This window comes from Nannobrachium achirus (genome assembly GCF_963921795.1).
Source record: "Nannobrachium achirus genome assembly, chromosome: 9".
NCBI classification, from domain to species: Eukaryota; Metazoa; Chordata; class Actinopteri; order Myctophiformes; family Myctophidae; genus Nannobrachium; species Nannobrachium achirus.
The window spans coordinates 49341923-49353614 of NC_137818.1; the positions used below are offsets into that span (position 1 = coordinate 49341923).

General features: G+C 41.7%; 1 protein-coding gene across 1 annotated transcript; it reads right to left on the reverse strand.

Annotated features, from left to right (window-relative positions):
- Positions 1-2710: 2710 nt before the first annotated feature.
- On the reverse strand, positions 2711-10394 carry LOC308290935 (protein regulator of cytokinesis 1-like). Its single transcript, XM_080732851.1, has 14 exons — positions 10284-10394; positions 8667-8799; positions 8451-8573; positions 8115-8348; positions 7741-7911; positions 6555-6704; positions 6312-6459; positions 5693-5829; positions 4955-5050; positions 4231-4377; positions 4016-4147; positions 3650-3757; positions 3219-3359; positions 2711-2819 (listed from the first exon to the last, which is right to left on the reverse strand). Exons 1-14 carry the CDS (start codon positions 10292-10294, stop codon positions 2748-2750), a joined length of 1803 nt encoding a protein of 600 aa, XP_080588977.1. The 5' UTR covers positions 10295-10394; the 3' UTR covers positions 2711-2747.
- Positions 10395-11692: the final 1298 nt, after the last annotated feature.

Sequence of the window (11692 nt, forward strand, 5' to 3'; positions counted from 1 at the left end):
GGCTTCCTTTCCAGACTGGGAATTAATGTGCGTGCACAATCACCTTTCAGAAGGACAGAGCCCATTTCTATTGTTCTAGCCTTGACAAAAAAGTAAATGTTAAATAAGAGACAGAGATGTGCCAAGAGTGCCTGAGAGGTGGTATAGTAGTCTAATGATTAGTTCTTTGGCTCAGAGGTGCCATGTTCAAACCCCAGTCTTCCCAGTGTTCAATGATGCACTACTTTGGAATTTTCTATGCAAACATAATACATGGGTGACTCAAAATGTCTTTATGAATGCATTGGGCACTCACATATTCTGAGCTCTGTTAGAAAAGCTCTTGACTCATCATCAAAAGGTCATGGGATCAAATCCCAGCACTAGCACCTCTGCATCTGAGCAATTGACATGGATGGCTTGATTTATCGCTCCTTTAAAAGGCCATTGTCATTGAAAATGCATTGGGTGCTTAAAGTTAACAGCGAGGTGCCAAAGTTTTCAGATTCAAGTTTTAAAAGTTAAATATCTCCAAAACTACGAAACAAACAACTAAGCCACCCAAACACACTGGGTGCCCAGTGCATTTTCAATCACTCATGCATATCTTTACAAAGAACATTCCAAAGTACTCCATCATCAAAATACAGGTAGACTGGGGTTTGAATATGGAACCTCTCTGCTGAAAGTCAGATCATTAGACCACTCAGAGACTGATTAACCCCTGCTCGATAATTTTTCAAACACCCTTCACATAAAAGCATATTTCTTTTGTGCAGGCCTATATGTGAATGGGACCCCAACTTGCTAGCAGCTGTCAGATTCCCCTAGGGAAACTGAATTTCATTATGAGAGATGTTACTAGTACAAACACATTGGTAAGGACTTTTCTTCCCAGATTGTATTATCCCGACTAGGCCTACTTGAATTGAAAGCAAGTCGTTGTACTCTATATTATGTACCTTAACATTACAGTATCAGTGGATGTAACCTCGCCTACCAGGCTACAGTGGATGTATCCATCTGCTGTTGCACCTCATGAACACCACATTTATGTATAGGGCTTGTCTGAACATTTTAATTCTAACCATGTACCCACAACCCAAAAGCACTAAAAACTAAACTCCAAACAGCCCAAAATAAACTAATTAGGGTCCTGCTTAACCTTCCCTATCAGACTCACCTCACCAGTTAAGAGTGGGGTGGCTCAGAGTAGATGACTTGCAATGGGCCTGGTGTACAAGATACACTACACCACTATGATACCCAAGTACCTGTCAAAATACTTTATAAACGTTAAGGATGTCCATAATTACAACACCAGAGGCATCACCACAGATCACTTTCAACCCAGAGTCAAAACCAACAAAGGGTCAAACTCGTTCTTCTGCTATACCACCAAAATGTGGAAAGCCTTACCGAAGGCCTTAAAGGAGTGTGGATCCCTAGCATCCTTTAAAATTGCCCTGAAAAACCACTTACAGGCAGCAGCCGTTCGCAACTGGTAAGAAAACAAACCTAGCCCAGCCCAGCCCTACCCTGCCCCTTCTTTGTAGGCCTATATACTTACTGTTTGTTTAGACTTACGGTTTTCTTTTTTTTGTTCTTTCATTTTTTTTTCTTTACATATCTACTGCATAGTAGTGTTCTATTTGTCTCATTCAATGTTATGAGATACTTAAATGGTTTCCTGTGGGAATAAGCTGTCTTTTCTTGGATCTCCTTTTAGTAAACCTTGTACCAGTGAACTGTACCATCATGAAACTGTACCTTTTCCTATGCAAACTTCTAATAGTCTTCAATCAATGTAGGCTCTTGAGTTGGTCAGGTTTGTCTTCAAACTATGTGGAACCATTGACGTGTAAGCCTGTATATGAATGTGGATGATGTTATGTTGACCATGTCTGCCCTTGTTTGTATGTAATATTTGATATGGACCATGTGTCCTTACATTTGATTAATGATTAAAGCGCTGGATACAGGGAGATTCCTGTAGTGAACAAATGCTCTATAGAAATTATTACCATCAGAATAGTGATTTTAACCTTGTTTTATCCAAAACAAGACCCTAGGTTTAGGCCTACATTTAATTGTATGCTATAAACACATTTTGCTGGGAAACCCCCCCGGCCCACCTTGAGAACCACTGCTCTATAGCATTATCAGAGGCTATTCAACCCTAACCTGGCTTGACCATAGATCACACACACACTCAGAGTAGACTAGACCAATTCCCATATAAAATTGGTGGGCCTCACTAATGCTCATTGTCTGTTGACAGTTCAAACCCAACCAGTGACATCGTTGGCATCCCACATTTGATAATCAAAGTATCCCTTGTACAGGAATTTACTGTAAACATTTGGCTACAGTATGTCATTTGAGAAAATGAAGAAAAAAATATTTATTTACAGGTCAGTAAAAAAAGAAAACAGGCACTTCTGAAAAAAGAAACAATTTGGAAAGCAGTGAATATGTGTTGCTGACATTTAAAGCTGCAAATCAATGTCCAACCCGGAATTGGATTCACGGGTGTCCCACATTTGTTCTTCAGGTAGCCTACTAAAACCAAATAAGCATGGAAAATAAATGCACATTACAGACATGCCATACACAACATGAATTACTTCCATACATAAACATGACAATATACATCTTGTAAAAATTGCCACCATAACCAAGATCAGGTGCTTCGATAGTGCCCCTCCAACGCCTCATTGAGACACCAGTGAGGTGGCAGCTCCTGGTGTGCTAGTATAATAGGACCATCACCGGCGACTGACTGTCGAGTTCAGCTGTCCTAGCTTCGTGTTGCCTTGTGCCGCCTTGGATAATTCTCGCTGCAAGGAAATAAGAGTTTTAAACACTCACATGCAAAAATTCACTGCTGTCAGTCTAAGATTTTAGTCAACTTTTAATAGCAAAATGATTTTAACGGAACTTTATAACTACTAGTCAGTGGTTGGAGATGGTATAGTCTCCCAACTATTGAGATTTTGACCATGGTGTCAAACAGTGTACAGTTATTGACACTGATGGCCATAGTTATTGAACTCTACTTAACCAACCCCACCTAGGGTATGGGCACTGATGACGCAGGAGAGAACAGAGAACTGTTAGACAAAAGCGCTACTGACTACACCACTGTGCCCCCAGAAGAAACCCATTCCAAATGTGTAGGATGAAATGTAGAGCATGATTTTTATTCATCCACATAAGCATTAGAAAAATACACTTACTGCAAATTCTGAATAGCTCCCGGCTAATGAGTTAGAGCTGAAGGTGGCATTTGAGGTGCCGTCGTTTCTCAAGGCACCAAGAGGGGGTCTACTGAGTGCCAGTGCACGAGGAGGCTTCCCCAGCCCATGGCTTTTCTCACCCTGAGAGGAACCCCACAAGTGTTAATAATTCATTTCAACCAAACAGAGGGTGTGCAAGATGATTTTTTAAAAATATGGATCCATAATGTCACATGCAACCTCCTCAAATACTCTAGGGACTTTCCCCTCCTGATGCAGGTCCACTGCCAATACAACTGTAACTATTCTCAAGTCTGTCAGATTAGTCCAATTATTGTTGAAGAGCCATAACACCAACCATATCAATTCCTGTTTTTTTTCTCCCCCCAGCGACACTCCTGAAAGATAACAGGCAATCAGTATGAACATACCTGGGTAGAAGACAGTGGAGGCCTGGGGGCTGTCATCTTGGAGCTAGCTGCTCCAAAGCCTGAACTGAAGGTGCTGTTGGGAGTCGACAGCGATGGGCTGCTGATGACCTGGATATGAGAGGTGGTGTCAACCTAGTACTTTCACATGCAGAATGATTTTATAATGACCATGGGGATGCACCATTACTTGTTGAAACTCACACCCCTTGTCCTAGTGACTCCCCTGAGATGAAACTCATAAAAAAAAAGTATAATAATAATAATAAAATAAAATAAAAAGACAATCCACTTTTTAGGACAATACAATATAGGACAACAGATGGAGGGATGTGCATTTTCTATAGCCAAATTCCAAAGGTGTCTTACCTTTCTCATTTTGGCAGGTGTGGCGCTGGCCTTTGCCAAAGTGGGAGTGGCTGCCAGTCGCTTCTTGGCAGGAGTCAATATTGTAGTACCGAAGCGCATATCCTCCTCTTTTTGCTTGATCTTTTTCTGTTGCTGTTAAAAGAAAACGTTTTGAAAATTAAATAGCTTCCAAATGGGATAAGACTTAAATAGACCGTTTAGTCCAAATGATTTACCCTCTCCGCCTTTTCCAGCTCCTTCTCCATCTGGAGGTTGTTCCACTGCATTTGGACGTACTCGATAAACTGCTGCCCGTTAACCAAGAACTCCCTGCCGTGCTCCTGTTGCCATGCCTCAACTTGAGCCTTGAGGGCCTTCTCCAACTGGAAGAGAGAGGACCATGTTGACAACATAGGACCATTTAGTCAATTACACTAATGATTTTGCGGTGAAGTAACTACCACTGTGGAAGATTTTACCATTTAATACTTTAAGCGTATTAAACTGTGTACAGGTAGTATAGTCAAAAGGTTATGCTAAAGGGGTTAGTTTCCATTGTACTCTATGTATGCTGTAGAAGACACCACCACCATTGCCTTACATACATTACTTACTTCAAAAAAATGTACCGTCTGATCACACCTTGCCTTGGTCTTCAAAATGACATTTTTTTTTTACTACTACTTAAGCCTTAAGTCTACAATGACATGCCCAAAATAGGAACGCCACTGGCAGGGGAGGACCACTCTGCACTGGTGTGAAGCAATTATGCTTTAAAGAGCACCACCTACTGGCTAGTGCCAATACACAAACTATAAACGGTAGCTCCCCAAACCTCATCCAACTCGCACATCATCATTAATTTTTGATACCAACCGTTTGGTTTCGGTGAGTATTTTGTTCCTGTACAGTACTTCTATTCACTGTGCCAATAAAAAGCATTTCAAGATATCTGCTCACCTTGGACAGAGATTTATGCACGTCAGACCTCTGCTTCTGTTCTTTAAGCAGATTCCCTCCTCTGTTGTTCAATCTGGAGGGATCATTGGCCTTTTTCTATGGTGGAACAAAGTGCAGACAATGAGTCATGTTACCATAAAGAATTGACACAGCAATTGAGCATTTAACTTTCAAACACGTCAGGGTTCCAACAACATCTACTCTGGCTTTTGATGCAGACAGTTTTAAGTTTCTTGATTCAATAGTCATTTGATCAGACAGTACAAGCCCATTCAACTTCATGTTAAACATGTTGGTTACCACAAGAGCCATACTGTCATTTTTCAATAACTTTTCCTGAAATGAAACTTTTAAACATTTTAAAATGACAGTCCTCTCTAGGACAAGTCACCAGAACAGTAGCCAAAATCAATTGAGTGTAAAATATCTAAACACTAAAAAAGCAACTTAAACTGCCTGTGCATACCAAAGCCTGAAGTTCAAATTATCCCCACAACAAGTGTTTTCATTGAACATTTTAAGGAAATGAACAAAATCGTTCAGGATTCATTCATGTCACTCTTGATTCTAAATGTTACCCAATATCCAGTGCAAAGTTCAAATTTACATATGGTAATTAAGATCATTGGATGGACCATGGTTTTACAGTATCCAGCATTTTAAACAAACATAATACTTTGATGTTTGCTTTGGCCCAAGAGGTAGCCAGAGATTCCAGATTGCCCAAATAATACTCACGTCAAGCTCAACAAACAGCTCCCAGTTCTCATGCCAGTGTGCGACTCCCTCAAACAGCGCTCTGTGATCCTCATAGTATTTCTTGAGAATTACGACCTCCTGTTCGTGCTGATTGAGGAGCTCCTCTGTGAAGTCGTCTTAAGAAAGATGTATTGTTATCATTTGCACAAAAGACCACAATGGACAAAATATTTTTGCGCCTCAACGGTTGTTTTGACAGATATGTACTAGAGATGTGCTGATTGATTGTGATCGGCCGATAATGCCTCCATCGGCTTTGATGGGTATAAGTTAGATCAGCTATTTTCACAATATTAATCTTTGGGACTGAATGTAACAGCTTCAACTCCTACAAGTTGAATTGGATACTAAAGGACCCCATCCTGTTATCACCCAATGTAAGAAGAATGATCATTAAATATATAAATGCTGCTACAGTAACACAATAAATAGAATTTATGGATTTAACGATCGATCGGGAATATCGGACGGTATCGGCATATACTGATTACAGTTGATCGGTGATCTGCCCCAAAAATCGCAATCGGAGCATCTCTAATATGTACACATATGGTCACGCATAAGCAAAAACATGAGTGTCGTCAGGTCAGCCACTCACCACCATAATAGGGAGTGAAGGCCCGACGCTGTTCCTGGCTATAGAGGCATTTGTCCCACAACAAGACGACCTCCGCTCTGATGACCTCAATGAAGGTTTTGATGCTCTTCAACTTGAGCTCCTCCAGCCGCTGGAGCTCATCTTTAAGCTGGTAGGACAAAACACGCATGATGAGGAAAATTGAGGCAATGACCTTCAGGAAATGTTGACAATGTCTCCACACGTGTAACTAAAATGCCTTACTGCCGCTCGATTCCTCATCTTGGAGTTGACCATGTGGTCAGACATGGATTCCCTCTCTTCCTGAGGAATCTGCAGTCGCTCCCACAGGTCCTGGATCTTGTTACGGATTGTAGAACAATGCTGCTCATTCTGCAGCTTTGCAGCTTCCATCTAGTGAAAAAAAATAAAAAAATAAAACTAGTGTGATTTAAGGCAGGAACACACTGTACGATATGGAAGTAGTCAGGGTATCATTGGATTGTTAAAGTATTTCACACTATACAAGTGTTTTTCTTGAAATAGGCTGCTGGCTGTCATATCGTTGTGGTTTTCACTACACAATTGACCCCAGAGAAGGGATCACACATTGCACAGTTCTTATAGCCTAGTTGTAGCCGAGCTTCGGGCCAATGAGTGGGAGTGTTGTTGTGGAATCGACATTAGCAGCATGAAGCTCAGGGATTGGTCGGGGTGGATGTACCAGTACACTGACTGTACTGTCATGATTATGAAACTGTATAACTTTCTAATTAAGTCTTCAATATTTTGGTGTGTGCTGCAGTTTGTGCGAAGCCTAGTTAAAAATCAGGGTATAAAGTTGGAACGATAAACTGACGATTACAGCTCTGACAGATGTCAACCAGTCGATCCTCCTTTTATTAGACCCATGTGTTATTGTGTTGTGCATTTTGTTTTCTGTGTCGCTTTCTTGGAGCCATGCAGCCCATGCAGATGCTGTTATCATCTCCAGTGTTTATTTTGGGTTTGAGCACAACACATGGATCCACGCAATGAAGGATCGGCTGGTACTCTTGGGCTTCCTACAAACAGTAAATACACCTGCCCTCTCCTTGTCCTTTGAGAATGAGGTGGGGAGGGTGTCGTCCAATTCATTCTCTATGGAAGTCACATGGTTTCAAGCCTCTTCAATGAATCAAGCTTGATTCAAGCCAAGAGGCTTGGAAGAGGCATGAAACCATGTGACTTCCATAGAGAATGAATGGACGACACCCTCCCCCCCCTCTCAAAGGACAGAGGGTACAGTATATCACTCTTTAGTGTGAATGCAGCCTCACTGGTTGAAACTGATGCTTCTCGCAGTGTGGTATCTTGCAGTGTGTACCAGCCCTTAGAGACGAGGGGTGACATTGTCTCAATGATTTGATGTATAGAGAAGAGTACCAAGCATAGACCCCTAGGGTTTTACCTGGCTGAGCTGGAGTTTGAGCCGGTCCAGGTTGGTGGTGGATAGGCAGAAAAGGCCCTCATCCTCACACAACACCTGCTTCTCGAAGCTTGTTTCAGGGGCCAACTCCAAATCACCCATACATGATATGACCTGCATCTTTAAGCTGATGAACTCCTCATGTCTACGCTCCTGAAAAGGACAGAAGGCAGGATGCCATTTAGCTTGTGTGATTAACATTTACACATGTTGCGCAACAGGAAGAAGACAGCCTACTCGTACTAATAACATTATGATTACAGCTATAGTTACATGTAAAGCTGAAGTACTGTTAGGCCTCTTCATAGTATCAACTGCAGACATGTACAATACAAAAAAACAGACAAGCATTAAACCTCCTCTTTGGCTAGGTCTTCCAGGTATGAGCGGTAGTCCTGAAGCTGCTCCTGGGATGGTATATCGTCATGGCTGATGACATAGGGGGAGGAAGACATCCGGTCACACAGCTCACGGTCTTTAGAGACCAGAGCAAGGAGCCCTTCCATTCTCTCTCCCTTCTGTTTCCGCAGATCTTCCACACAAGTGCGAGTTGCCTTCTCCACCTGCAGCATGGTACCTCCCCTTTCCGCCTAAAGTCACATGGTGACAAAGAGTCACAAAGGATGTTAATGGCCTTCCTAAAACATGAATGATACATTTTTAAAAAGACAAGCGTCAGTACGTGAATGTACCTCAAAAGGGGGCAGCTTAAGTTGCTCGCACAGCATATTGATCTCCTGCTGAAACAATCTTATGTTTTCAGCCATTCTAGTCTTCATTTCATCCTCTTCTTCAATCATTTGGTCCAGCAATCCCTTTAAATACAAACAATGTTGATGATCAGCTCTCTAGTTACCCACGGCCAACAACTAAATGGCAGACCTTTTGCCAGGCAATGTGGCACTCACTTTAATGTGTTTAGACACAATATGCGTCCTCTCTACACGCTGTTCTTCTAGGATCCCTACATCCTCCCAAATGTCCTGAAGCTTTAGCAAGGCTTTGCGGAGGTAGGTCACTGCCTCCTCTGCATGGACTTCACTGCAATGACAAGAATCAATTAGAGATGGTTAAATGGTGCGTTTATTTACAGAGATTGTGCTTACATTCATACACTAATGGCGGAGGAAACCGTGCAATAGGCAGCCGCACCAACCGGCTCATTGAGAGCTATTAGGGGTTCAGTGTCTTGCTCAAGGACACGTCGAGAGACCAACTCTGGGGGAGCCTGGGATCGAACTGGGAACCTTCCGGTTGCCAAGTGGCCACTCTACCACTGAGGCACTGCCACCCCATGTTCACACTGGCAATATAGATAGCAGAGAGCTCCTAGCTAGACACTAAACTCTAAAAAAGTTTCTAACTTTATACCTGACAGACAGGCCAACTTGGTAGTCACACGGAGGGATGCACTTGCGCAAGAAACAAAGTTAAAGTATATAATCATCGGGTCTCCAAGTGTGGGGTCCCCACCCCAGACCCCACTTTGAGGAAGTCATGCCCATGATCCCCCTTCCCCCAGTTTAGGATTAGACCATTTACAGCGCAGGATAGGCTTGCGGTTACCGTTTTGCAGGAACATGTTCCCATGACAATGGCATTCAATGCTTGTAGATCTGCCTGCCCCCCCCCCCCCCCCTGGTGCTCAGTGTGAATGGCCCATATACTCAAATGTGCATTGGTGGAAGTCATTGGCGGGGCGCATCAGGTGAAACCGGTATTACACTTCATGTAAACAATAAATACTAGGTACCCATAAAAATAAGGACTTTTATCGTGAACACGGGTTCCTAATGTCTAGTTAACATCCGTGGCTACACTACAGGTGTACGGAGAAGTACAGAACGGGACTAATAGCAAAGCAAACTAGCAAAGTCACACTCGAATATGATAAGTCTTCACAAGACTGACTAGATCAGTGATTCCCAAGCTTTTTTAGCCTAGCACAGCTAAACTTATAGTTAGGTCTATGTACTCGTGCAGTTAACTGCAGTCAGACACAGTGTGAATATAGTATGGCTTATAGGCAGGCTAAAAGCCTTTTCTGTGACCCAGTGAAAACGGCAGCTCACAAGCTCACAATTCGAGCTGCGTTGTGAGCTGATAGATCTACCATTTTAAACATTTGTTTTCCAATTTATGTAATTTCTAGACGTCCAATGAAATAATTAGGTTTTGAAATATTGAAAAAAAATTGAAAACCTAAAAATGAAGGGACCAATAATAAAACGCGACCCACAAATGAGTCCCGACCCACTGTTTGGGAACCACTGGACTAGATAGATAATTCACGACGAGTTCTGGCCGCTTGTTTGTAAAGCGAGACATAACTATCTTTAATTCAAAAAAATTAAGTGTGGTCGTAAAAAGTTGAAATGAAATGCTAAACACAGAACGGCTGTTGTTAATGGTGTCAGCGTAGATACTAGCCCTACATGATGATGAAGAGTAGGCCCGGAGCGTGCAGTGATCTGATATAACAATTTCATGTAACTTTTCAAAACAAAAAGACATTATCAACTAACCTTCTCCTCATGTTCACGATTACAAAGGTCAGGAAGCCAGAAAACTTTCTTCTATTCGACGTCGACGACACAAACAAACAGTTGAGCTCAAACTGCTGCAGTAGTCCTGGGGCTGAGAGAGACGACGAAGAGTAAAGAGGACTGAATTTTAAAATTGTTGCACTGAAGAACGTCACGGCCGTTTATTGGCTGAAGCGTTTAGCGTCACTATGCTCTGAGTGGTTCTGCTGCCGTTTAGAGCACCGCCTACAACACACACACCAGTAGCGTCAGTTCAGCAAAAGCTAAGGTATGGCAACATGACTGGTGTCTTGCAAGACACCAGTCATGTTGCCATACCTTAGCGACAGGCACGATATAAAGTAAATGTTATTATTTCCCCCCTGTAGCCAAGTTATGGCAGCTGCCATAGCTTGCCATACCCAATTGACGCCTCTGACACACACACACACACACACACACACACACACACACACACACACACACACACACACACACACACACACACACTTTGTTTCCATTGTGGCCCTTTTCAATTCATTATCAACAAGATAATGGCCATTATGCTATGTATTTTTTGCTCTTGTGGTTTACATATTTGTTTGAATGTGATCAAATTTAGAAAAAAAAAACAACAAGAGGTTAAAATGGTGCTTTCACCATTTGCTTTCACTTTATTAAAAAAAGGGCCAACATGTATTGTACACTGTACCATTAAATAGTCAGGATGCTGTGTCCAGCAGAGCTACACGTCTGTACCACTGTTTCATTAACATTAACATAACATAACTCGATTACTGAAAAGAAATGGACGATCAAAAGAAATGAACAATTAAACAAACAAACAAACACATTTTTCATTTTCACAAAACATCACAGTAAAAGGATCAGGTGAAGGAGCTTGATTCTGGACAGTGTTTTATGATGCATAAACTGCACATTATATTATCCACCAAAATGGCAGATGAGAATAGGTGTAAATCTAGCTCCCTTTTTTCCCCTCGGGGAATGATGCTTAATTTATATTTAGCATCACATAATAAAACAAAATGTATTTGTCGTATGACAAATTATACATCAGGGTTACAGCAGCAGTAGTAGTGTGCCTGCATTGTTCTACACCACAAACTGAAATCCTTTCAAGTATGCAGGCTATTATGATTATTATCATAATCATCATCATCATCATCACCACTTTATTAAGTTCTACTTTTACTGTTCAGTGCTTTTGGGGAACATTTCACACTTTTAATGAAACTGTACATGTAAAAAGTATTTCAATACATGATTCTGTTCCTGGTCGGGTCATTATGCAACAACACATTATATACACACAATATATGTACACTCAGCACATTGCCTCATAGCCCTCAGTGAAATAACATATACGATTCATATAAGGAACACTG

Excerpts from the sequence above, each read along its gene's own strand:
- LOC308290935 (XM_080732851.1), bottom strand. Across the intron at positions 7,912-8,114 it reads AAGACCTAGCCAAAGAGGAG|GAGCGTAGACATGAGGAGTT; the intron begins GTTTAATGCTTG and ends TGTCCTTTTCAG. Across the intron at positions 4,378-4,954 it reads TGCATAAATCTCTGTCCAAG|TTGGAGAAGGCCCTCAAGGC; the intron begins GTGAGCAGATAT and ends TCTCTCTTCCAG.